General features: G+C 43.5%; 1 protein-coding gene across 1 annotated transcript in view; it reads left to right on the top strand.

The window, feature by feature from the left end:
• Positions 1-24,042, top strand: part of Cstpp1 (centriolar satellite-associated tubulin polyglutamylase complex regulator 1) — a 162,696-nt gene that overhangs the window by 31,590 nt on the left and 107,064 nt on the right. The window contains 1 exon segment of the mRNA XM_052726637.1: positions 229-331. Within this exon segment, the coding sequence (XP_052582597.1) occupies positions 229-331 (103 nt within the window).

Below are 24,042 nucleotides of genomic sequence, written 5' to 3'. Positions count from 1 at the left end.
CTGACACTCTTGGTTATTGAAAACAAGAATGGGGGCTGGTGCTGACAGCTGGTCATGTCTTTCACCCTTTGGGATCATAGCTCAGTTATGGCCAGCAAGCCGCTTCTCTCTCCTATTCCACTCCCCCAGGACAGAGATAACGCCTTGACTTACATGCCCTCTCATTGGGATTGGGAGAACTCTGTTTTTTTAATCTCTCCCATTTTCCTTTCTTTTTTCTGATTGCAGCTCAGCGGCATGTCCTCACGTACATGGAGGATGCAGTGTGCCAGCTTCTGGAGAACAGGGAGGACATTAACCAGTATGGCATTGCCCGCTTCTTCACTGAATAGTGAGTACATGGCGCTTTGCTACCTGGGCAGCCCAAAGGAGGTCCTTGGAAGCAGGCGGGATACGTGAACCAGTGAGGATATGTAGACCAGTGGTGATGACGTAGTAGCAGTGACTCTTGGCTGGGTAGGTAGGTTGCAGGTTGCCCAACGTGTGTAAGAACAAGAACAGCTTTGGCGCAGGTACTTTGTTCGATGATGTGTCTAATGAATGGTCAGGACTGTAGTGATTTCTTGATCCGTTAGGTATGTTTCTTTAGGTTCCTTGTGACTTTTGTTTGTCAGTTTTCCCTTTAAAGGGTAATTTATTTTTAAATTTTTTGTGTATGAGTGTTTGGTCTGCATGTGTATCTGTGTACCATGTGCATGCCTGGTGCCCACAGAGGCCAGAAGAAGGCGTCTGACTCCCTGGAACTGGAATTACCGACGGTTGTGAATCACCATGTAGGTGCTAGGATCAACTGGCCTCTGCAGTAGTGGCCAGTGCTCTGAGTCACTGAGCCAGCCACTTTCCAGTCCCATCCCTCTGATGATTTTAACTTTCCCCGTTAGTGACAACACTCTCTGATTTCGTCTATTTGGTGATCATTTTCATAGCTCTTCTTTGTCGTGGACTTGCTTTGGATGGTGTGCCTGTGCACTTTTCTTTTCACAGGATGTTGCACTAATTACGTAATGGTTATATATTTTTGAAAGTCATACTTCATTGTAAAGTATATTGAGTGTTTGAAAGTCAACATGATTACTATTTTGAGACTATTATCAAATGGTTTTTAGCTAATCACTTTAAAACATTTTAATCTTTATGAAAGGTTATGATAAAGAAACACAAAACAGTATTATTTTTACTGGTTATTTTATGTTTATTAGTATTATTAAAATATACCTTTACTATTGTATATAATTTTTCTGTGTTTTTGGAACATTCCAAGAATGGGGGAGTTAATCTCTGCCAGCTTCCTTTTAAGGCAATTCAGAACTGAAGTCCCATCTTCCTTGAATACAAAAGTGTCTTTTTCTACTATCAGCTCTCCAGAGGCTCTTTGGACACCAGACAGCTGTCCTAACAGCCTGACCATCATGGGTTGTAATTAAAGGAATATTTGACTCTCCCTAGCTCTTCTGCTGTGATAGAGTTCTCAGAAATTGGTGGAATGTAGATTTCTTTTTCTTCTTCATTTTTCCTCCCTCCCCTCTCCCTCCCTCCCTCCCTCCCTTCCTCCCTCCCTCCTTCCCTCCCTTCCTTCCTTCTTTCCTTTCTCTGTGTATGGTACTGTGGTTAGAACCTGGTGACTTACTTATGTTAAGTAAGCATGTTACCAGTGAACCACTTTCCCAGCCTTAAAATCTAGATGTTTTTATCCATTGGGATTTTTAAGTTTCGGGGGATAAACAAGTGTCTTGGGAAGAGAGCTAGTCTCTTCACTCAGTCTTCCACAGAGGACAAAGTAGAGACAGGGGACTTGCTTGTTCTCATGCTGTGGACTGATGAGAACAAGGTGGGCAGAGAATAAAGCCCGAGATTGCATAGCCACGTTTGCCTTCACAGAACTGATAAGGGTCGGGTTTCTAGGCCATTTAATCTGTATCAGCTCTTCGGCAGCTCTTTGCCAAATGAAATACGACTCTTGTGGGATGCTCTTCCCAGCCTTCTTCCATCCACCTGCCCCATCTCCTTTGTGAGTCTTCCCACTGCTTTGCCAGCTTCTTGTGGATGGGTATCATTTCTTTCCATCTCTGTTTTCCCAGCATGGTGTTGTGTGCACTAGCATGTAAGGATGTTGGTAAAAGTGTTAATAAACATGTCTTGCATCAGTAACTACATTCTTAGCTATGGCATACTTGTCTACTACTCTTATTCTTGATCCTCTTATACTATTTTTTGGAGAGTAAAGCTCTATATTCTTCCCTTCAAGAAATACACAGTGTGTCTAGTCCTTCAAAAGCAAACTGCACTGGCCTGTGTAAGTGATCCTGAGCTCTAGAGCGCCAGTATGCTGTTGATTCTTGATAGGTTTTGAAGTTTTTTTTTTTAATTTAATCTACTAATACACTGTTGAAAAAAATCAAGATTTTTTTTCATAATACTGAGAGAAATCTAGTTGCCAAGTGAGCCTTTTCTCGTTCTCAGAAAACTACAGTTTCTGTTAGGTATGTGGACAGCACATACCTGACACTTCTACGACTCTGGCTCAAGGTAAGTTATTTTGACATGTCAAAAGTGAACCAGCATCAAAGCCATGAAGACATTTAAGAGAAAAAAAGGACTTAAAGCTCTGGCAGAATGGGAAGTAGACCCAAATGGTGGAAGCTTCTGACTGTACTATGTGAATGTGACTTACCTAGAGAAAATGTTCTCATTCAGTGATTCATGAGAAAAGAGCACCACTCACTCAAGAAGCTGTTCTCTGTTGGCTAACCTAAGCAGATTTCTGGACACTAGGCTGAAATAGCCTCATTTGAGATGAGTTTAACAAAGCTTTGCATACTAACTACCACTAATAATGATGACCTTGTGGGCAGTTCTTAAACTTACACTGTGCCTTCTCTGTTACAAGTCTTTGAACTAGATGTGATTGTTACCCCTATTTTATTGATGGGGGCTCCTCAATTTAAAGGTAAAAAAGCTTCAAGTTCAAAAGCTAATAACTGTCATAGAGGTAAGAAATCAGCATTGTCTGCAATATTCCCAAGTCTACTGTTCTCTACTGCCTCCAAGCTACTTTCCTGCCTAATGTTACAGGAAGTCTTCATCATTAATGTGTTTTAAGTCTCTTATTGTCTGTACAACTCCTAAATTCTTCCTGGGAACTACATCTCCCAAGGTTATCCTGTAGCCTTTCTCATAACCTCATTTCTTTGAAATTTAAGTATCTAGCATTGGCATTCAAGGAGATCAATTACAGCTGTCTTTAAATAACAGTAAGGATGACTTTTTGTTACTGTTTTTCAAGACAGGCTTTCTCTGTGTAGCCCTGGCTGTCCTGGAACTTATTCTGTAGACCAGGCTGGCCTTGAACTCACAGAGATCTGACTGCTTTTGTCTCCCGAGTGCTGGGACTAAACACATGCGCCACCATGGCCTGGCCAACTTTTGCTGACTTTCTAAAAAGCATGTGAACCCTACACTCCATCTCAAATCTGTGCGTTCTCACACCGTGAGTGACAGGTGTGCACTCCATCTCAAGTCTGTGCGTTCTCACACTGTGAGTGACAGGTGTGCACTCCATCTCAAGTCTGTGCATTCTCACACCACGAGCGACAGGTGTGCACTCCATCTCAAGTCTGTGCGTTCTCACACCGTGAGTGACAGGTGTGCACTCCATCTCAAGTCTGTGTGTGTTCACACCGTGAGCGACAGGTGTGCACTCCATCTCAAGTCTGTGCGTTCTCACACCGTGAGTGACAGGTGTGCACTCCATCTCAAGTCCAGACTCCTCCATCAGAGACAGAGAGCATTCCTGGGGCTCTGAGGAGAGGTGGTCAGGGCCCACATGGCAGAAGTGGGAGTCTGTTCTTTCACCTTTCTGTAGATGGTTGGCTTTACAGCACAAGCCTGTAGCCTGGTTCTCTGATACCCATGCAGGATGCAGGGAAATGGACGGGGGAACAGAATGTGTTAACAACCAATACTCCCTTTGATGTAAACTCAGTTCCCCAGGTGTGAGATTTTGGCACCTGGAGTCTTTTAGGGACTCAGAGGACATTGTCTGAGGGTGCCCTGTGGGAATCTGTGGAAGGGAAGGGCTGCTGAGTGTACTGTGGCCTGAACAGCAGCTGGATTCTAACATTACATTCTTAGGGTGGGTATCCCAGCAAATCTTAATAAACTGTAAAACAGTGGCTCTAAGGCTGAGCCCTTGAGAGCTTGAAAGCAGTAAGGTACACCCCAGGGGGTCTTCTTCTGTGCTGTATGTAATGTCTACCTCTGGATGTTGTCCTCCAAACAGGAAGGGTGAAAGGAATTCACATTGAGAGGTGCTTCTCTAAGAATAGACCAGGTCAGCCCTGGGTCACGCTCTCTGAAGACATGTGTCCAAGGAAATGAGGTGAGGTTGCTGTGACTTAGAGACCGCAGCAGAGTGTGACCAGGTTCTTGTGGTAAGGATAAAATGAGAACCGTCACTTTTTAAGACATTGGAAAATAATGAGGAGAGAAAAAAACAGACTGAAATTTGAGAATTGCTATCAGGATTCGGGACCATTCCTCCACGGTTAATTGATAGTTACAGCTCTGCGGCATCGGAGAGCGGAGAGCCTGACCTCCACATCCTAATATAGAAAAGAGCAACACTCTGTGGTCTTGGCCATTGGGCCAGAAGGCCTTTTTGTTTCACTATGCTTTGTTTGTTATTATGGCCATTTTCAGTTTTTATCAAGTTTAGGTGGGGATTGGTTTGGTTGCAAGGGCAGGAAGTACATAGACTACCTTCATTGATAGTTTATTAATTTTTTTTAGATTTATTTATTTTTAAATGTATGAGTGTTTTGTCTGCATGTATGTATATACTCTGTGTGTGCCTGATGCCTGCAGAGGTCACAGGAGGACACTGGATTCCCTAGAACAGGAGTTGTAGATGGTTGTGAGCCACCTTGTGGGTGCTGCTACTGGAAGAACCCAGGTCCACTGCAGGAGATAAACCTCTCTCCAGCTCTGAGAGAGGTTTATCTTCAAGATAAAATCACAAGCCAGCGTTAAATACCCATTTTATTTCATTTTTTCCCTAAAACCAGCTAGGCAAACTCCAAACTCTGCATCTCCATGTCTGATGTCAAAACGCTCTCCGTATCTCCACCTCCATTTAGCGTTGTTGACTGCAACACATTTCTTTCTCTTGGGCTGGTTCCATTCCCTGCTAGTAGCTCTCCTCGGCAGGTATCCCACAACTCTGGCATCTCTAACATGTTGGGTTCTCCAAGGCCATCCAAGCTTCAACTTCACAACTTCACGCAATGTGCTCTCTACTAGGCCTCCATTCAGGGACATCCCTGACACATGCCTGGCCTCAGTGGCTTTATTCCGTAACTTTCTTCTGTCCTTAACTCTAAAGTCAGAACCACGTGGCTGAAGCTGCCAAGTTCTACTGCTTGCTGGGGCTGGAACATGGCCCCCTTGTTCAATTACATCTTCACCAGCTTTCTGTCCTTCACTGCCTAAGGACAGAGATCCGCTTGCCTCTGCCTTCCGAGTGCTGGGATTAAAGTCCTGTGCCACTACCGTCTAGCTCATTCCATTTCTTAATCTGTTTATCTCCTTGAACACTGAATTTAGCTCCATTCCACTTTCTGGTGCTCTTTTTCTCCTCAAAATTTTCATTTTGTGGTTTACCCTGCTCAGCTTGCTCCTTTTCATTATAAATCTTCATTAGAGTTACCACTAAAAACCACACAACAGAGTCTATACTAGGCTGCTTTGAGATTTCTTCTGCCAACAGAATTAATCCAAAATTCTTCATTTTTGCCTCAGGCAGACTCTGTGAACAAGGGCAAAAGGCAGCCATGTTCTTCACCAAAATATCACAAGAATGATCTCTAGGCAACATACTAAAATTCTTCTCCTCTGTAACATCTTGAATGAGTCCCCCCATAGTTCAAATCATTCTTAGCACCACTGTCTTCCATGCTCCTACTAGTATGACCATTAAGCAGTGCTTAAAGCATTCCACTGCTTTCCAAACCCCAAGTACCAAAGTCTAAATTCCTCCAAACAGTCGCAAGGCCAGACCTACCACAGCAATACTCCAGTCCCTGGTACCAACTTCTGTCTTAGTTGGGGTTTTTATTGCTGTGAAAATACAGCATGACCACAGCAACTCTTACAAAGAAAATAATTAATTGAGGTGGCTCGCTTACTGTTTCAGAGGTTCAGTCCATTATCATCATGACAGGGAGCATGGCAGCATGCAGGCAGACGTAGTGCTGAGTAGATGAAAGTCTTACGTCTTGCAGGCAACAGGAAGTCAAACTGTCACACTGAGTGAAGCTGGAGCAAAAGAGACCTCAAAGCCTGCCTCTACAGTGACACACTTCCTCCAACAAGGCCATACCCACTCCAACAAAGCCACACCTCCTAATAGTGCCACTCCCTATGAGATTATGGGGGAAATTACATTCAAACTATCATAGCATATATTAGGAAAAAGATAAGATGTATACTTTATGGACACCGTGTTTTAACTGATGATGGTAAGAGCTGTAATTGGTGAACACTGTGTGCTAAGCAGTGTGCTCACACACTGTCATTTAATTTCCACATACTTATGAGGGAGGGTATCACTATTATTCTCATTTCACACATTTGGAAATTCAGATACATAAAAGTAACATTCTGAAGGATATACAGCTGACAACTATAATGAGATAAATAACAAAAAAGTAACCAGGGTAGTATGATTTATAGGATGCCTTGAAGACTCTTGGAAGAGAAGACACTGAAAACTATCTCATAAGAGTCAGTAACATATTTCACAGGGTAATTCCCCTTCTCTTTGTCTGCCTTGATTACCTGCTCTGCCTGTGCCAGGAAAGATCATTTTATTTTAGCTTTTGTGCTTCTGTGTTCTTGGCAATGGCTGTTTCAGGGAACAAGCCAAGGCCCATGCACTAATGGACTGGCTGTCTTAAAGAAGGGTAGTGGCCTCCTGTAGCTAGAGTTTTCCTGCCTGGCCCACAGGACAAATCTCTGTCACCCGCCAGTCCCACAGCCGCTCAGACCCAACCAAGTAAACACAGAGACTTATATTGCTTACAAACTGTATGGCCGTGGCAGGCTTCTGGCTAACTGTTCTTATATCTTAAATTAATCCATTTCTATAAATCTATACCTTGCCACATGGCTCGTGGCTTACTGGCATCTTCACATGCTGCTTGTCATGGCGGCGGCAGCTGGCAGTGTCTCCCACTCAGCCTTCCACTTCCCAGAATTCTCTTCTCTCCTTGTCCCACCTATACTTCCTGCGTGGCCACTGGCCAATCAGTGTTTTATTTATACAGAATGATATCCACAGCAGCCTCCCCAGTGCCTTACTCACATTTGATCAGTAATAAAGCAGGCAGAGAAATTATTTGTGTTATCTTTTTTTTTTTTTTGGTTTTTCAAGACAGGGTTTCTCTGTGTAGCTTTGCGCCTTTCCTGGAACTCACTTGGTAGCCCAGGCTGGCCTCGAACTCACAGAGATCTGCCTGCCTCTGCCTCCTGAGTGCTGGGATTAAAGGCGCGCGCCACCACCACCCGGCTGTGTTATCTTTTATGTAGTATAAATGTGGAAATGGGAGATTTTCTTTATCAGGTTTTAAGACATGAACAGCAATTTCATTCTAAGACATAGTAAGCACCAGAATTCAACTGGGAAGTTGAATGCTTTTCTGGATTACTGTCATAAAAGTTGCAGCATCAAATTCCTTCTTTATTGTCCTGATTAGAATAAATCCATGAAATGTGAATCTTATTAATTCACTCACTCATAGAGGAAAAAAAAAATCCCAGTAGTACATATTCATAAATCCCTGAATATATCATTGTAATAAAAACAGTCCATGGTTAGAAGTACAGAACGCAAGGACTGGAGAGCACTTCCTGCTCTTGCTGAGGGCCTGGGCCCAGTTCCCAGCCACCACATAGCAGCTCACAACTGTCTGTAACAGCAGTCCAATGGGACCTAACTCCTTCTTTGGGCCTCTGTGGGCACTGCCAGGCACCATACACATGACGTCATAAACACAGATTATTCTTCTTTTATAAGACAAGTACTCCAAGGCCTGTGAACAGCCTAGAACAGCCAGGGCAAAAACTTACATTTCTAAAATTGTCGGATTTTTCAGACTTACCCAGCATCTCCCAGGTAAGTGATGCTGTTTTGATTTGTCCTGTGCCTGTGGAAGCAGAGGCGCAGAGGACCGGGCAACAAGAAACACACCAGAGGCTTGCAGCTCATGGCTTTGAATCAGGATGGACTTCAGACGTCTCTGGGCCATTTCTGCCCCATGATTTCTCCACTTACTGTTGTTAAATTAAGTCAAAATGTGGTGTAGTGAAGTAATGGTGACTAATCCTATTATAGGCCTCTTCAAAAGGGGTAGTGCTTCTTCCAAGAGCCAGCCCCCTCCTGCCTTTTTTCCGTAGTTCAGTTCTTAGCTAGAGTTGACACATTGTAACTGAAAATTATCCGTTTCTCATTGTCAGCAGCTGGATTCTCAGAGACTCAGAATTGCTAGGAATATATTTTGTCTTCAGTTAAAGCAATACTGTCCTGTTACTGGCCCAGCCACTTCTGTTAAAGTGCCATTTGTGAACTCCAGGGGCTTCTGGTTCTTTTCTGGATTAACAGAGGTGTGCTGTAGCAGAAACACTCCAATGAGTTACGTGTCACAAGTTTCTGTTTGCCACGGAAAGATCCAGAGTCGTGGAGGATCCAGGGACTGCCTATTGTGGGAAGCCCACCCTCCTTCTTCAGCCCTTCATGTTGCCAGTACAGGAAGCCATGAGCAAGCAGCACCTGACCTGCTAACTGAGGGAGCGATCTCACAGCTCACTGGTCCCCTAACCATTGAGAGGTCAGAGTCAAAGGTTAACAGAAGTAGTAACTGGTCCCATTTTCCTGTCAAGAAAGGCCCTGCTACCTCCTCACCTCTGCCTTTCCCAAGGTAAGAGGAACTCAACTGCTAGGAAACCAGTAAGAGGAAATGAAGTTCTCCTAAGACCCACTAAGAATGGTTGTTTTCATGGGAGCTGCTCTTGCAGATAGCTGCTCTAAAACCTAGGTATAGTTCTTCATACTCAAGTATTCCTCCGTAGAGAAATAACGTGATTTTTTGCAATCTATAAATAATTTAAAGGACCCACTCAGTCCAAGCCCTCATACTCCCTGTCCACCACAACTCTGCCTATTCCCAGAGTACCCTCTGGTAATCAAGTAGACACACACAAATATGAGCCAACAAATCTGCTGTACTATTAATAACATAAAATAGCCCATCAGAAGTTAACAAATGTGACTTTATCAACAGAGCAATTTAAATTCTTCTGGGCTTTTAATTGTCTCCATAATTTCCCCAGAACTCTCAAAGCTCTTTGGTGGGCGGGGGCGGGGGGGGGCAGCCTTGGCAGAAGAACAGGAAAAGAATGACAGTCTGATCCTGTAAGCAGCTCTTTAATAACTGGGATGGGGTGGCAGAGACAGAGGAGAAAGAAGAGCAGTTAGGATGTCTTCCCTGAGAAAAGGAAATGAAAGGCAGTGAAGCCTCCCTGTGCTGCTCAGAGTTACTGGAGCGTTTGCTCATTTCTCAGCTCCCAGCCCATAGCAGGTGCTTCTGTAGCCAAGAACCTACCCCAAACAAATTATTTCTCAGGATCCGTCAGAGTCAGAGTCCACCTATTCCTCTCTGAGCCTGGAGCTGTGATTCCTTTCTTTGAACATCAGATTCGGATGCTGTCTTATCAGAAAAAGCTTGTGAATTTATTTTATAAGAGTAGATTCCAAGATTGCTGAGTTCTGGGGCTGTGACAGTAGAGATGATAGCAGTTTGGGTAAAACATTGTTTCCTGCATGATTATAGAAGTTATAGAAACAGCTTTGATTTCCTCCCTTAGTTTTTTTTTTCCCCTGAAGTAGGGTTTCACTATGTAGCCCTGGCTAGCCTGGACCTTGCTATGTAGACCAGGCTAGCCTGGAACTGCAGCAAGCTTCCTGCCTTTGCCTCCCAAGTGCTGGGATTACAGGTGTGCCTCATGATCATGCCTGGCTTCATTGCCTTGTCATTAAGTGCCACCAACAGTAAATATCTTGGTTAATGTCTCTGGTGTGATTTTCCAGGTCTAGATTATCACCAGGAATGATAATACTTGTCTCATGGGATATAGCCAAATCAAATAACACATGAAGTATCTAGCCATATCCAGTTAGCTTTTGGTGTGTGCCTTCTGACCTAGCTGCAATTTACTTCTTCTGCTTTGTTATTTCTTGGAAAGTCATAATCTTCCTCTTCTCACTCTTTAAATGGCATCAAAACTGAATTGATCTCAAGATTGAGGACACCGTTATCTCCTGTTTTTATAATGCTTCTTCTTCACCCTGCATTTGTGTAGTGTTTGGGATATCCAAACAGCTGATGATTTACCATGTGACTACTATCCACTTAGTGTTACCCATTTGATTGTACATTCAGATAATTGCCTAACAAAGCTTTTCTTTCTTTCTCTCTCTCTTTAAATGATTTACTTAATTTTACCTTTCTTGTGCATTGTTGTTGTGTCTGTGTGAAGGTGTCAGATCCCCTAGAACTGGAATCACAGACAGTTGTGAGCTGCCATGTGGATGCTGGGAACTGAACCTGGGTCCTCTGGAAGAACAGCCAGTGCTCTAGCCACTGAGCCATCTCTCCAGCCCCTTCTTGCTTGATTGATTGCTTTCTTTCTCTCCTCTCTCTCTTTTTTCTCTCTCTGACTGTCCTTCCCTCCCTCATCCCCTCCTTCTTTCTTTCCTTCCTTCTCTTCCTCCTCATTCTTCACTTATCTTCACTGTCTATATCCAATTTCCTCTCCCTCTTAAGATTAAGAAGTGTCAAGGTGTACTGGGAGACCTGAGTCCCAACTTGTATGGATTCTCCTCTTAACTCTAGCTGGGATGTGTTGAGGGTAATGAAAAGCAGACCTTCTCCACTGAGGCCATTGCTCCTCATGCTGGCAACCACACTCGAGCCTCTGAGCAGTTGGAATGTATCGAGAAACCACAGAACCCAGAGAGAGCATTCTACAGGCAGTTCCACACAGGGGGAATCTATTTACACCACACAAGCTGCAGTTTACATGTGTGTGAGTAATTGTTTATCTGCACACTCTCATACTTCACCTAATATGTAATACACATGCCCTGTCAAGAGGGTTTAGCTAAGTACTACTATGTCCAGATTGCCCTGCACATCCATCTGCTAACTTGATATAAGGAAAAGGGATACTATGGGAAATTTGATGTCAAAACCGCCTTGTTAAGAGTGTTTTTCTTAGTCCAGTGTGATGTTTAGAATTGTAAACCATACAGGTCTGATCCCCAAACACTGTTTCTTGCACATTTTCCTGACTAAACGTTTTCTTTATTCCTTTGCCATATAGTCAGTACTGTGACAGAGCATCATGTGTGCTCTGTATCAGTGGGAATGGGCCTGTGGAGAACTGCACTCTGGCACAGGATAATGCTTACAGAGGAACAGACAACTGCAGCACATATCAGCTCTTCTGCAGTAGCATTAAACTGTGCAGACTAGTGTGCTAAGAATTGAAAACAAGGAGACAGAATGGTTCTTAGTTAAATAAGAGTAGTTAAATAGGGCACTATAGAGGAGCCTTTCTTTTTTATTTTTTTCTCCTTTTTTTAAAATTAAGAGATTTCTATTCATTTTACATACCAACCACAAATTTCCTTGTCCTCCCTCCTCCCACCTCCTAGCACTCCCCCCCCCCAACCCACCCCTCCTCCAAAGCAAGGTCTCCCATGGCAGTCAGAACAGCCTGGTACGTTCAGTTGAGGCAGATCCAAGCCCCTCCTCCCTGCACCAAGGCTATGCAAAGTTTCTCACCATAGGCACTGGGCTCCAAAAAGCCGACTCATGCGCCAGGGATGGGTTCCATTCCCTCTGCCTGGGGCCCCCTAAACAGTTCAAGCTAAACAACTGTCTCGCTTTCTTTATTGGGAAAGACAAATAGAATTTGGATAGGGAAAAAAGGGAACTTTTAGTTTGGCATGAAGTCGAGGTAGCATAGTGGTTAAGAGTATAAGACTTTAATGTTTGAGGGCCTGTCAGTGTGACTTGGGGCAGGTTGCTTATCTTTGGGTATAAAATAATGAGATTCATACATAAAAATAAGTTTGTTACCAAATTGTTAGAAGGAAGGATTAAATAAGGTAATGAATGTGAAGTGCTTGGTGCTCTGCCTGAGACGTAGTGGGTGGTGGACAAGCTGTAGTCAGTTAGTGTCCATACACACACATTCTCAAGTATTGACTGGGTCCTGTGCCTTCGTCAGTGTTCTAGAGACTGAGAATATAGCAGTGAATAAAACAGATGAGAAATCCCAACCCTCATGGAAATTCTATTCTGAAATTGTTGTTTTAAATTTTTTTAGGTTTATTTTTTATGTTTTGCCTGCATACATGTATGTGAACCATGTACATACCTGGTGCCTGAGGAGTCAGAAGAGAGCATTGGAACCCTGAACTGGAGTTAGGGATGCTTGTGAGCCTCCAGGTTGGTGCTGGGAACAGGCCCTGCGTCCTCGAAAGAGCAGCAAGTGCTCGTAACCACTAAGCCATCTCTAGCCCCTGAAAATTGTTTTGACCCTGTCCCTTTTTATGTGTGTGTAATAATGTTGGAATCATAAAGCCTTGCAGAACTACTATGGAGCCCCTCCCTCTATTCTACTCCATCACTGGTATATCTTCTGGGAGCAGGATGAAATGTCAGCATCAGTAACAATACTAACGGCAAGCTCAGGCTCTGGCTGTATCCAGGGTGGTGCACTCTCATAATGTGAGCACTGCCCTGGCTTGGATCGCCAGCACCACAAGGCCGACCACTAACTGTAGTTCTCATGCGATTTTCACCTTCATGCTTGAAGGGCCGTTTCTTCCTATGATGAAATATAGGTTGGCAGGGTTTGTACCATCAACCGTTGTCTTGTTTTTCACTATCCTGGTGAGGGCTGCACCTTATTTTGCTTCTTAGAGTGTGACTTTTTCTTTATCTCTGGCTATGATTTGGATATTTCCTCTTAGTCTTTGGGTTTGGGCACTTTTGATAGACTCTGAATAGGATTGCTTTTTAAAAATATATTTAAACTATGTGGTGTTTAGTGCTTCTTAACCCTGTAGTTCGATGTCTTACTTTATTTTTTTCACTTATTTATTTTGTGTGTGTGTGTGTGTGTGTGTGTGTGTGTGTGTGTGTGTGTGTGTATGCCCACACAGTCATGAGCTCCACTACGCATGTGCAGCGGTCAGATGACAATTTAGGGAGTCATCCTCTCCCTTCATCATGGGAGTTCCTGGACTGAGTCAGGCCTGGCAGCAAGCACCTTTGCTCCCTAAGTCCTCTTGTTGGCACAGCTTGATTGTTTAGTATTGGTGAATCTTCAAATAGGAGCTATTCGAATTTTACTTCCTTTTCTCTCTACCCTGCTTCTTCGGGGATTCGAATTACCCAAATGTTAGAACTCTTCATGATGTCCTCTGTCTTTCATGTATTTTTCTGCATTTTCCTTAATTTTGTCTTTTAGGTTCTATTTTGCATAGTTTATTTTCTAGTTCATTAATTCTTTCCTCATTTGTATCTAAATGCTATTCAACCCACCTCCCAAGCTTAATTCTGTATTAAGTTCTTCAGTTCAGTCATTTCCACTCAGGCTGGTGCCTCGTGTTTGTAATTCTACCACTCAGGAATCTGAGGCAGGAGGATAGTGATTTCAAAACCAGCATTGGGGGTTGTATTTTTACCAGCACTCTATATGTTACCACGTGGCTTTACCTGTATGCCATTCATGCTGCTCCCTGGATGGCAGGCTGGTATCTCCTGCTCAGCCTTCCTCTTCCCCCAATTCTCCTTGTCTTTTATCCCACCTATACTTCCTGCCTGGCTACTGGCCAGTCAGCATTTTATTTATCAACCAATCAGAGCAATACATATTCACAGCATACAGAACATTCCATAGCAAACTCTTATAAAGGAAGACATTCAATGGAGTGGCCTACAGTTTCAGAGTTTAGTCCATTATCATCATGGTGGGACATGGTGGTGTCAAGCAGACATGGTGCTGGAGAAGGAGCTGAGAGTTAATACATCTTGATCTGCAGGCAACAGGAAGTGGTCTGAGATACTGGGTGTGGTTTGAACATATGTGAGACTTCAAAACCTGCATCCACAGTGATACACTTCCTCTAAAGCCAAACCTACTCCAACAAAGCCACACCTCCCAATAGTACCATTATATGCTTATGGGGGTCAATTACATTCAAACTACCACAAAGTGTTACTCTTATATACATAAAATGTTTGGAATTTGATTGCTGGCTAATGCCTTCCCTAGTAAAATCTTTCTTCTCTCAAGCTTCATGTGATTCCTAGGAAAGTTTTGAGAATTGCCAACAAAAATGATACACTATTAAGTATCAAAAGTTTTCAAGAAATGGCATCTAATCAGTTTCCCTGGATGGAATTCTATCAGCTTAATGGTTGCTAGAGTGCTGGTAAAAAACACAACCCCCAATGCTTCATAATGTAATATTGAGATATTTGCAACAAAGGAAAAGTGAACATAATGAAACTGATTCTTGAGTGGTAGCAGAAGTGAAGTTGAAGCTTATTTTAGAAATTTGAATCATTTATTAGCCACAATTTTTCCCAAAATAACTATTTCTGTAAGTCTCTCAAATATTTCATTGCATTTTTCTTATGAATCTGAGAACTGTACCAGATGGTAAGAATTGCAGAGAAGAGGTGGCCGATAGAAAGATGGATGGAAGGAAGACAGGAATGTAAGTCATTAGACCAGAAGAGGAGCATTTAGAAATGGAGATTTCTTTTCTTTTCTTACTTTTTTTTTTTTGGTCTTTTGAGACAGGGTTTCTCTGTGTAGCCCTGGCTGCCCTGGAACTTGCTCTGTAGACCAGACTGGCCTTGAACTCACAGAGATCTGTAGTGGGTAGCCATTCCAGCTTTGATCTGGAAGTTCCAACCCCCATTGAGACTTCGCAACCGTCACGCCTACAAGGCGGGGCCAAGGGAGGCGCCTGGAGACCTGAGATCTGGATCGGCCAGTGCTCTCACTCAGTTCCTGGACCTTGGACGGTGAAGGTGGGACAAGCAGAGCTCCAGAGAACACAGCTGGACTGCGATACACCTTCCCCAGACCCCGCGACCTACCTATCCCTTAACTTGTAAGTTACGCCATTAAATAAATCTCCTTTTAACTACGTGGAGTGGCCTTAATAATTTCACCAACATCTGACGCCCAACGTTCGTGGTACGAATTCACAAAAAGGCTGCTTGTCTGTGGTCTTCTGGGCCCCAGCTCAGGCCCAAGCTACACTCGGCCGGTAGGAGGATTCCGACTTTGAGGCCGGCCTAGGAGGCTTGGGAGAAGCTTCTGCCCGGGCCGAACGACAAACAGCAGTGGGACCATGGAGGCAGTGGCTACTGCTCCACGTTGCCAGCTTTCTCATCGTGTTGGTGACTGCAGTGATGCTGCTACCTGGGACAAAGGGTTTACCGCTGCTTGCTCAGAGAACAATTGCCAGGACCATCGTGTTACAAGAAAGCATCGGCAAAGGTCAGTTTGGAAAAGTTTGGTAAGACAAATGGTGGGGAGAAATTGCTGTGAAGATTTTCTGTTCTAGGGAAGAATATTCATGGTTCCGAGAGACAGACATTTATCAGACTGTGATTGCTCCAAACCACACACACACACACACACAAAGTCTTCAGGGAACCATGACCACGCCTAACAGCGACTTTGAAATCTTCAAAAGGATGATGGGACCCCACAAAGATGATTCTACATGGACTATGATAAAGCCTAAACTGATTAACACCACGGAAAAATCGACTTTGGACTAAAAACTGATCAGGACAATTTTGAGATGACTAGCTGAGATGATCCAGCCTGACAGACTACTCGAACAAGGACTTGTGACAAGCCCTGAACTTTCCTTTTATGCAGAGACTGGACAAATGATACAGGACTTGACAATTAACCCAAAATTTTCTTTTCAAGATTCCCTAAAGATATCTTCACCCCTAGAAAGCAGAAAGAAAAACAGAATATAGATATGAGATAGATCATCGAATCTACTCTGAGAAAAAAAGATAAAGAAATAGTAGGATAAATAGGTAGATCACTGAATCTACACTGAAGAAAAAGGGGAAGATATAAAAATGACAAAAGGTAGACTACTGAATCCATTATGAAAAGAAAAAAAGAGAATATGGATATGATAAGATAAAAAGGGAGATTATGGAATCTACTTTTAAAAAGGAGCTACTTGTTTTACATAAGATAAGTAATGAAAATTTTTTGGTCTGAGTTTATCAGATGTTACTGGACTGGACATTGTTAATATATATAATGGAATTTTTTATTTGAATCTGTCAAATGTTAATGGACTAGACATCATTAATGTAATTTTTGACTGTATATATTGTATATACTTATTAGATAGTTTTTCTTGTATTAGTTTTTTTGGTTTTTTTTTTTGTTTTTTTCGAGACAAGGTTTCTCTGTGTAGCTTTGCGCCTTTCCTGGAATTCACTTTGGAGACCAGGCTGGCCTCGAACTCACAGAGATCCACCTGCCTCTGCCTCCCGAGTGCTGGGATTAAAGGCGAGCGCCACCACCGCCCGGCAAGTTTTTCTTGTATTAGTTACAACCTTTTTTAATTTTAGACAAAAAGAGAAGAAATGTGGTGGTATTGTGTTCCTCAAAATATTGTGTACCTTAATAAACTTATCTGGGGTCAGAGAACAGAAAAGCCACAAGATACTTAGACTAGAAAATGTTAGCACACGCCTTTAATCCTAGCATTCCAGAGACAGAAATCCGTCTGGATCTCTGTGAGTTCAAGGCCGCATTGGAAACAGCCAGGCATGGTGACTCACGCCTTTAATCCCAGAAAGCAGCCTTTAATCCCAGGGAGTGGTGTTAGAAAGCAGAAAGGTTTATAAGGCGTGAGGACCAGAAACTAGAAGCATTTGGCTGGTTAAGCATTTGGCTGGTTAAGCATTCAGGCTTCGAGCAGCAGTTCAGCTGAGAGCCATTGGGATGAGGACACAGAAGCTTCCAGTCTGAGGAAACAGGACCAGCTGAGGAATTGGCAAGGTGAGATAGCTGTGACTTGTTCTGTCTCTCTGATCTACCAGCATTGACCCCAATAACTGGCCTCAGGTTTGATTTTATTAATAAGACTCTAAGATTCATGCTACAGAGATCCCTCTGCTTCTGGCTCCCAAGTGCTGGGATTAAAGACTTGAGCCACCATGCCTGGCAGAAATGTTGATTTTTAATTGCCCATGCTGTTTTGAGCATCAAGAGAAATAAGTTGATTTCAGGCAGAAGGGATAAGATAAACAGCCCATGGTAGACAGCGCCTTGACCCCAACAGGCTCAATTCAGCTACTAAAGTGGCATCCCTCTCAATCTGCATCTGCTTCTCTCCCATTTTCCTGTTTTATCCTCCAGGTGGCCACTAGCAATTTGGGGCTTACGTTCTGAGTATAGGGTGATAATGGAAAAAGAGACTTTCTTCCCAGCTCTAATAACATCGGCCTGGGATTGATACTTATTGGGCTGTCTTGTGTCACATACACAAAGTCCAACCAGTTAGTGACCAGGAGAAAGGACTCCACTGCTGATCAGACTGGCCTGTCCTTCATGGCCACCTTTGATTATTTTATAATCAGTATTTGAATACCTAAATCCTGCATAACATGGTTTTTTTGTTGTTACTCCTTTGATGTTTTTTATTTGTTTGTTTGTTTCCATTTTTTGAAAGAGGATCAAATGTAACCCAGGTTGGCCTAAACTTACTACTTGTTTAAGACAGCCTAAACTACTGATTCTCCTACCCACCTCCCAGCTGCTGAGATACCAGGATTGTGCCAACATACTTGACTTTAAATATGTGCACACACACACACAACAGACACAATTTCTTTTAACATGCTAGACAGATGCTCTGCCACCAAGCTATATCCTGAGTCTTTCCCTTTTTTTTGAGTGGAAATTTTTTGTAGTTATCCTTTCCTAGTATCATACGTGTTAGATATGGTGGCCAGCAGCTTCTCTCTTTTATTTTGCTATCATTCACAATGGAATAATGATATGAACCATAATGAGGAGCTAAACCAAGAAACTACAACAGAGGAATTTCATCTAAACCAGGACTTTATTTTTTATTAGTTTTTTTAAAGTAAATATACAAAATAACAGCTTTCTTTACAGCATTTTCATAGCATATTGTCTTATGCTCATATTGCTCCTCTGGTCCATTTCTCCCCTTCCTTCTCCCAAATCCTTTTCTTTTTAGTTTCATGTTACACACACACACACACACACACACACACACACACACACACACACACACACACACACCCCTAGGCTCCCCATGTGAAAGAGAACACGTGATATTTGTCTTTTCCCCTCCTATTTTCCCCTCTTCCTGTGTTCCCTCTGCCACATCCTTTCACATCCTTCCTCTTCCAACACAGTTCTGGGCTTGATGGTCCTGACAAGATCACTGAGTTGGGGTTGATGCAGAATGCAGTCAGATTGAGAGATGGAGTTATGCTTTGCTTGAGGAGCAATGGAAATCGTGGTCAGAGGGCAGCTGTGGCAGATTGTATTTTACGGATACAGCAGCCAGTGTTCTAGGCTGCTTTCCCCTTCTGTATACTCAAGCTGCTACACTCAAAGTACAAAGGATGCTTAACTCCTGTTCTTCTGGGTCTAGGACGGACACATTTAGTCCCATTAGAAATCCAGATCCTTGCCGGGCGGTGGTGGCGCACACCTTTAATCCCAGCACTCGGGAGGCAGAACCAAGTGGATCTCTGTGAGTTCGAGGCCAGCCTGGTCTACAGAGAGATCCAGGACAGGCTCCAAAACTACACAGAGAAACTGTGTCTCAATAAAACAAAAAACACAAACAAAAAAGAAATCCAGATCCTCTCTTTGATGGACAAAACCTTTATTTGCTAAAGATAACCTTTGTATTCTCTTGGACATTCGATCACCAAACACTGGAGATCCTGCGTTTGTCTTTAGTTATAATTCCATCAAGCTAACCCATTAATTCCATGGATGGGAACTGGAAGACCATTTATTTGGCATGTGACAAAATATAGTGGAGGAAAGAAAAAATATCCCTCTGATATTTTCATGGAGGAATTTGAGGATTCAGGCTTTAGTTATAAATAACCAGATTAATGTGTTTAAATGCCTTCAATCACTCTTAAATCATTTCTTGTTTTGTATCATGCTTACAAGATTTTAGAGATAGCTAAAACAGTGGTTGGGAAATTCTGATGTGTATTAAAGATCCTTCAAAAGCTTCACTCACTAATGGAATGAGTATTTGAGGTAATAGACAGGCAAACATGGGCTAGCTAACAGAGTATGGCATTCTGTGTCCTGTGGTTACCGCTCTCTCTCTCTTAGGAGGGGTGTGATTTACAGGCAACTCTGTGGGGTGTGCTGTCTTTGTTTTGCAGGCTTTCTATGAAAAATGTCATCCAAGAAATAGCAAGCGGCATTAGGTGGTAATGCAGTATGGTGCCACATTAGGTTAGCCAGGGGTAAGGATTGCTCTTGGGAGGCTGCATCATTTCTGCTAAGAGATTGCTGCTTTGTTGGTGGGGTTTTTTGTTGTTGACCAATTAGAGAAACTAACTGCTATATTGATTCTGGCCAATTCTTGTCATCATTGGCCCTAAAGACTCTTGTGAACCAAGAGCACCTGGCTGTTCTGAAAGCCTCCATCCTCAGTGATGGATGGATGCTCATCTCGTCCAAAGAACTCTTCTGGGTTCTTTCTTTCTTTGTTCTTTGCTTTGTTTCTTTCTTTTTCTGAAGCACCTTCAAGCATTTCTGCACGGCTGCCCACCCTCTTCTGTTTTACCTCCTCCTGTTTACTGAATCCTGGATTTCCCAGCTCCCAACTGTAAGAAGGAGCTTTATTTCAGAGTAGAAAGGGGCCCCCATATGTGGCCTATTATATCCATATCAACTTGCTTACCCTTTTCAAACAGCTATTGTCTTTTAATAGGGTCCTGCCTGGCAGGGGGAGTCCTTAATTCCTGCCATATAAGAATGGACAGCTTGAGTTACAGCGAGCTGCAGTTTGGTACTCTGATCAAAAGGCCTCTGTTGTTTTTAGAGGGTTTTTCCTCTCTCTCTCTTTCTTTTTCTATATCCTGGACTAATAATTCAGCACAGCAAGGTCATTACAGGCTTTGAATTGAGAGCTGAGTGTTAAATTACTGACCTAGAATAAAAGAGATCTGGGGGGCTCTCAGGAAAGATAAAGGGATCCCGGCTAGAAAACTTGCAAGCCCAGCAACCTCACTTCTTAACAATATTATTTTTTTTAATCCTCTCTGTCTCCATAAGTCTTTTCTGGGATGAGGAAAGATCTCCTGCCAGAGAAACTAGGTTAGGAACTCAGTGACATCTTCTGAGCTTCATGAGCTGCGTAGGTGAAGGCAGCTCGTGGGTGCCTCTGTCCTTTCTGGTCACTCCATGGCGTCAGTAAGTCCTTTTCTCCTGCCTTGGCCTCTCTGTCCTCCTCTGTTTCTGCTGCCCCATCAGAATCCTGATGATGGGGTGCATCCAAACTCCCTTAGCCAACAAGTTAGCTGGGGAAATGAGAACTAAACAGTAGGAGTTTATTTGGCTTCTGGTTCTAAAGCAGAGGTTCTCAATCTTCCTAATGCTGCGACCCTTTAATACAGTTCCTCCTGTTGTGTGACCCCCAACCATAACATTACTTTCATTGCTATTTCATAACTGGAATTTTGCTACTGTTATGAATTGCAGTGTAATATCTGTGTTTTCCTATGGTCTTAGGCAACCCCTGTGAAAAAGTCATTTGACCCTAAAAGGGGTCATGACCCAAGGTTGAGAACCACTGTTCTAGAGGCTGGTAAGTCCAGGATTTAGGGCCGTATACACTGGGGGCGTTTTGCTGCATCATAACAAGGGAGACTTCACACTGTTGAGAACTTGAGAGTTTTAGAGACAGAAGCAGAGGAACAGCTGAACTTGCTATTTTTTTACCAACTCACTTCAGTGATAATGCTTGAATCTATTCATGAGAGCAGAGCCCTCATGACCTAATTATCTCCTTGACTGTCCATCTCTTTGTGGTGTTGTATGGTAACTAAATGTCAATGTAACTGTTGGGGTGCATCCAGACTCCCTTAGCCAACAAGTTAGCTGTTGTTAAAACGTTTACACCATTCCAGATGAACAATAGTATACCTTGAAGAGATTTGAAATATATGAAAAGTACCCTATTTAGTCCCCCAAATATTTACGTTTTTATTACATTTATTTGTTTGAAGGAGGGCATAGACGTGTGGAGGTCAGAAGACCACTTGCAGGAGTCAGTTCTCTCTCCAGTGTGGATCTTGGGAATCAAACTCAGTCATTGGGCTTGGTGACAAGCAAGTCCTTTACTTACAGAGCTGTCTCAGCAGCCTTCTCCCCCACAAAATATTTTAAGAATATTTTGCCATCTCATACAAGCTACTTCAAAAGCAAGGTGTTACAGGTCATAGCTGTAATCTCTGCATATAGAAGGGAGAGGCAGAGGAATTACTATGAGTTCAAGGCCAGCCTGGGGAACACCATATGACCCTGTCTCAAAAATAAAAAAAAGTACATTTCATATTTTATAATTAATACTTATATTACTTTGTAAGTGATAGTTCTCCCACACTTTTTTAATGTAATTTGTAATTGATTCTTTGGGAATTTCATATCATGCATTCCAGTCCCACTCATTTCCCAGTCCCTCCATATCTGCCCTTCATCCTAGTAACCTCCCCCACAAAAGAAAATAAAAACAAAAATTAAAATTAAAAAACAAAAAACCATCTTGCTGACCACTCTGGGCACCGACCTGCTCCTCTGGAGTGCCGCCTTCTCTCACACCAGTCATACTGCCGTGTCCCCAACTCCACCGTACCTGTACCAGTGTTCCTCCATCTTCCCCGCCTTTCCGTCACATATTTGATCGTCCTGGCTGGGAAGCTGTGGTGTGTCACACAGTATACCCTTTTGCTCAAACATTTTATTTGCAGATGTTCATTGCAATGAGTTGTTGGTCTGCTACATCATCAGTACTGGACACTCATTAAGACTCCTCTCAGATATCCTGCTATTGCAGAGTCATGGAGAGCCTGTGGCTGTGGTTCCCCAGGACCAGCCCTTTCACGTGCTCCAGCATCTCATAGATGGGGTAAATATTGGGGCCCTGGATGGTAGCTGAGTTGGTCAGCCTGGGCCTCTGAAGGTGCCCCCCTCCATGAGGGGCAGGGCCACCTAGCTCACTCTCCAGCTCTCCCAAGGCTGGTGAAGGGTGGGGCCAGCTCATCAGCCCTGGGTCATCAACATGGCTTCAGGCAGCAGCCCAGACCAGGGACATCCGCATGGCCTTTGGTGGTAACATGGGCCTCGGACATCAACACAGACACCAGCTTCGATAGGCCCATGGACCCAGGCGTGGCCCTGGCAGCAGCACTGGCCCAGACGTCACCATGTTCTCAGATGGCAGCACAGGCCACTTAGATCAGTATGGCCCTGGTGGCAGCATGGCCCTCAGGCATCAACATGGATTCAGGGGGTATCCACATATCCATGGCTTCATGGATATCCACATATCCTTTGATGATAACACGGGCCACAGGCATTACCATAGATGCTTGCTGCAGCAGGACCTCAGACCAAGACATGGCCTGCAGTGGCAGCCCAGGCCCAGGCATTACCATGGCCTCACATACTGCCCTGTTCCTCACTGCCATCACATCTCCAGTCCCACCTCTCTCCACTCCAGGGACTGACTGCTCATTTCTCCTCCTCTCCCATCAGTCCACCATGTCTTTTCTCTGTCTTTCCCATCTCTGCATCACATATTTGTTCATTGTGTGGCCTCCACTGTCTGGAGCCTCGGGGCAGGACCCAGGTGGGTGCCTAGGTGTCCAGGTGGCAGTTCTTCCATACTCCAACAAGAAAAAATACCCCATTGTGATGAATTGGACATCTCCATCTTATTCTATACTGGGTCTTCTGAAGAAAAGTACTTCCATTTCTTCATACCTTGCCCAAACTATTAGCTCATGTATCCATTCTTATAGTTATCTCTAAAGCCAGATACCATGCAGATCCTCTGGAACATATTCCTTTCCTAAGACTAATATTTTTAGGAAAGTCAAACTTTTATTGATTTGATGCACAGCAAACTAATAATATGCAATTCTACTAATTAAAAAGTAATGGAGCCCAGCATGGAGAAGAGGAAGTGGGCACAAAGTTTTACCATAACCAAGAACCAGTTGACTCCTGCAGGGAGAGGGCAGATCAGTTTTCTGCAGTGGAGTGACACTGAAGTATCAGGACACTCCAAGGCAGGCCGTGCTCAGAAGGCCGTGGCCCAAACCAAATGGACTCCATGTTTTTGTGTGGGGGAGTGTTTGTGTGTTTGTTTTCAATTTGTTTGTGTGTGTGTGTGTGTGTGTGTGTGTGTGTGTGTGTGTGTGTGTGTGTGTTTTTCCGAGACAGAGTTTTTCTGTGTAGTTTTGGTGCCTGTCCTGGAACTCACTCTGTAGCCCAGGCTGGCCTCGAACTCACAGAGATCCGCCTGCCTCTGCCTCCCGAGTGCTGGGAATAAAGGCACGCACCACCGCCATCTGGCATAGCTGTTTGCTTTTTAAAGAGAGAAAGAGTGAAGTTGGCTGGGGGGAAGGTGAGGAGGGCCTAGAAGTATGATCAAAATATACTTTATGAAAAAGATTTGTTAAACAATGATAAAAAAGTAATTGAGGCACAAAACCACACATCTGGCCTAAAGTCATATAGACTAGGAAGTGGTAAGATTTGACGCAGGCTCTTGCTCTCCGATCCTCCACTTCCACCTCACGAATGCGGAGTGCTGAGTTAGAGGCGAGAACCGCC

This window comes from Peromyscus californicus, unplaced genomic scaffold (assembly GCF_007827085.1).
Source record: "Peromyscus californicus insignis strain IS unplaced genomic scaffold, ASM782708v3 Scaffold_7__1_contigs__length_154581171, whole genome shotgun sequence".
Classification (NCBI taxonomy): domain Eukaryota; kingdom Metazoa; phylum Chordata; class Mammalia; order Rodentia; family Cricetidae; genus Peromyscus; species Peromyscus californicus.
Note: the sequence above shows the minus strand (reverse complement) of the source record. Positions and strands in the feature narration are given on the sequence as shown.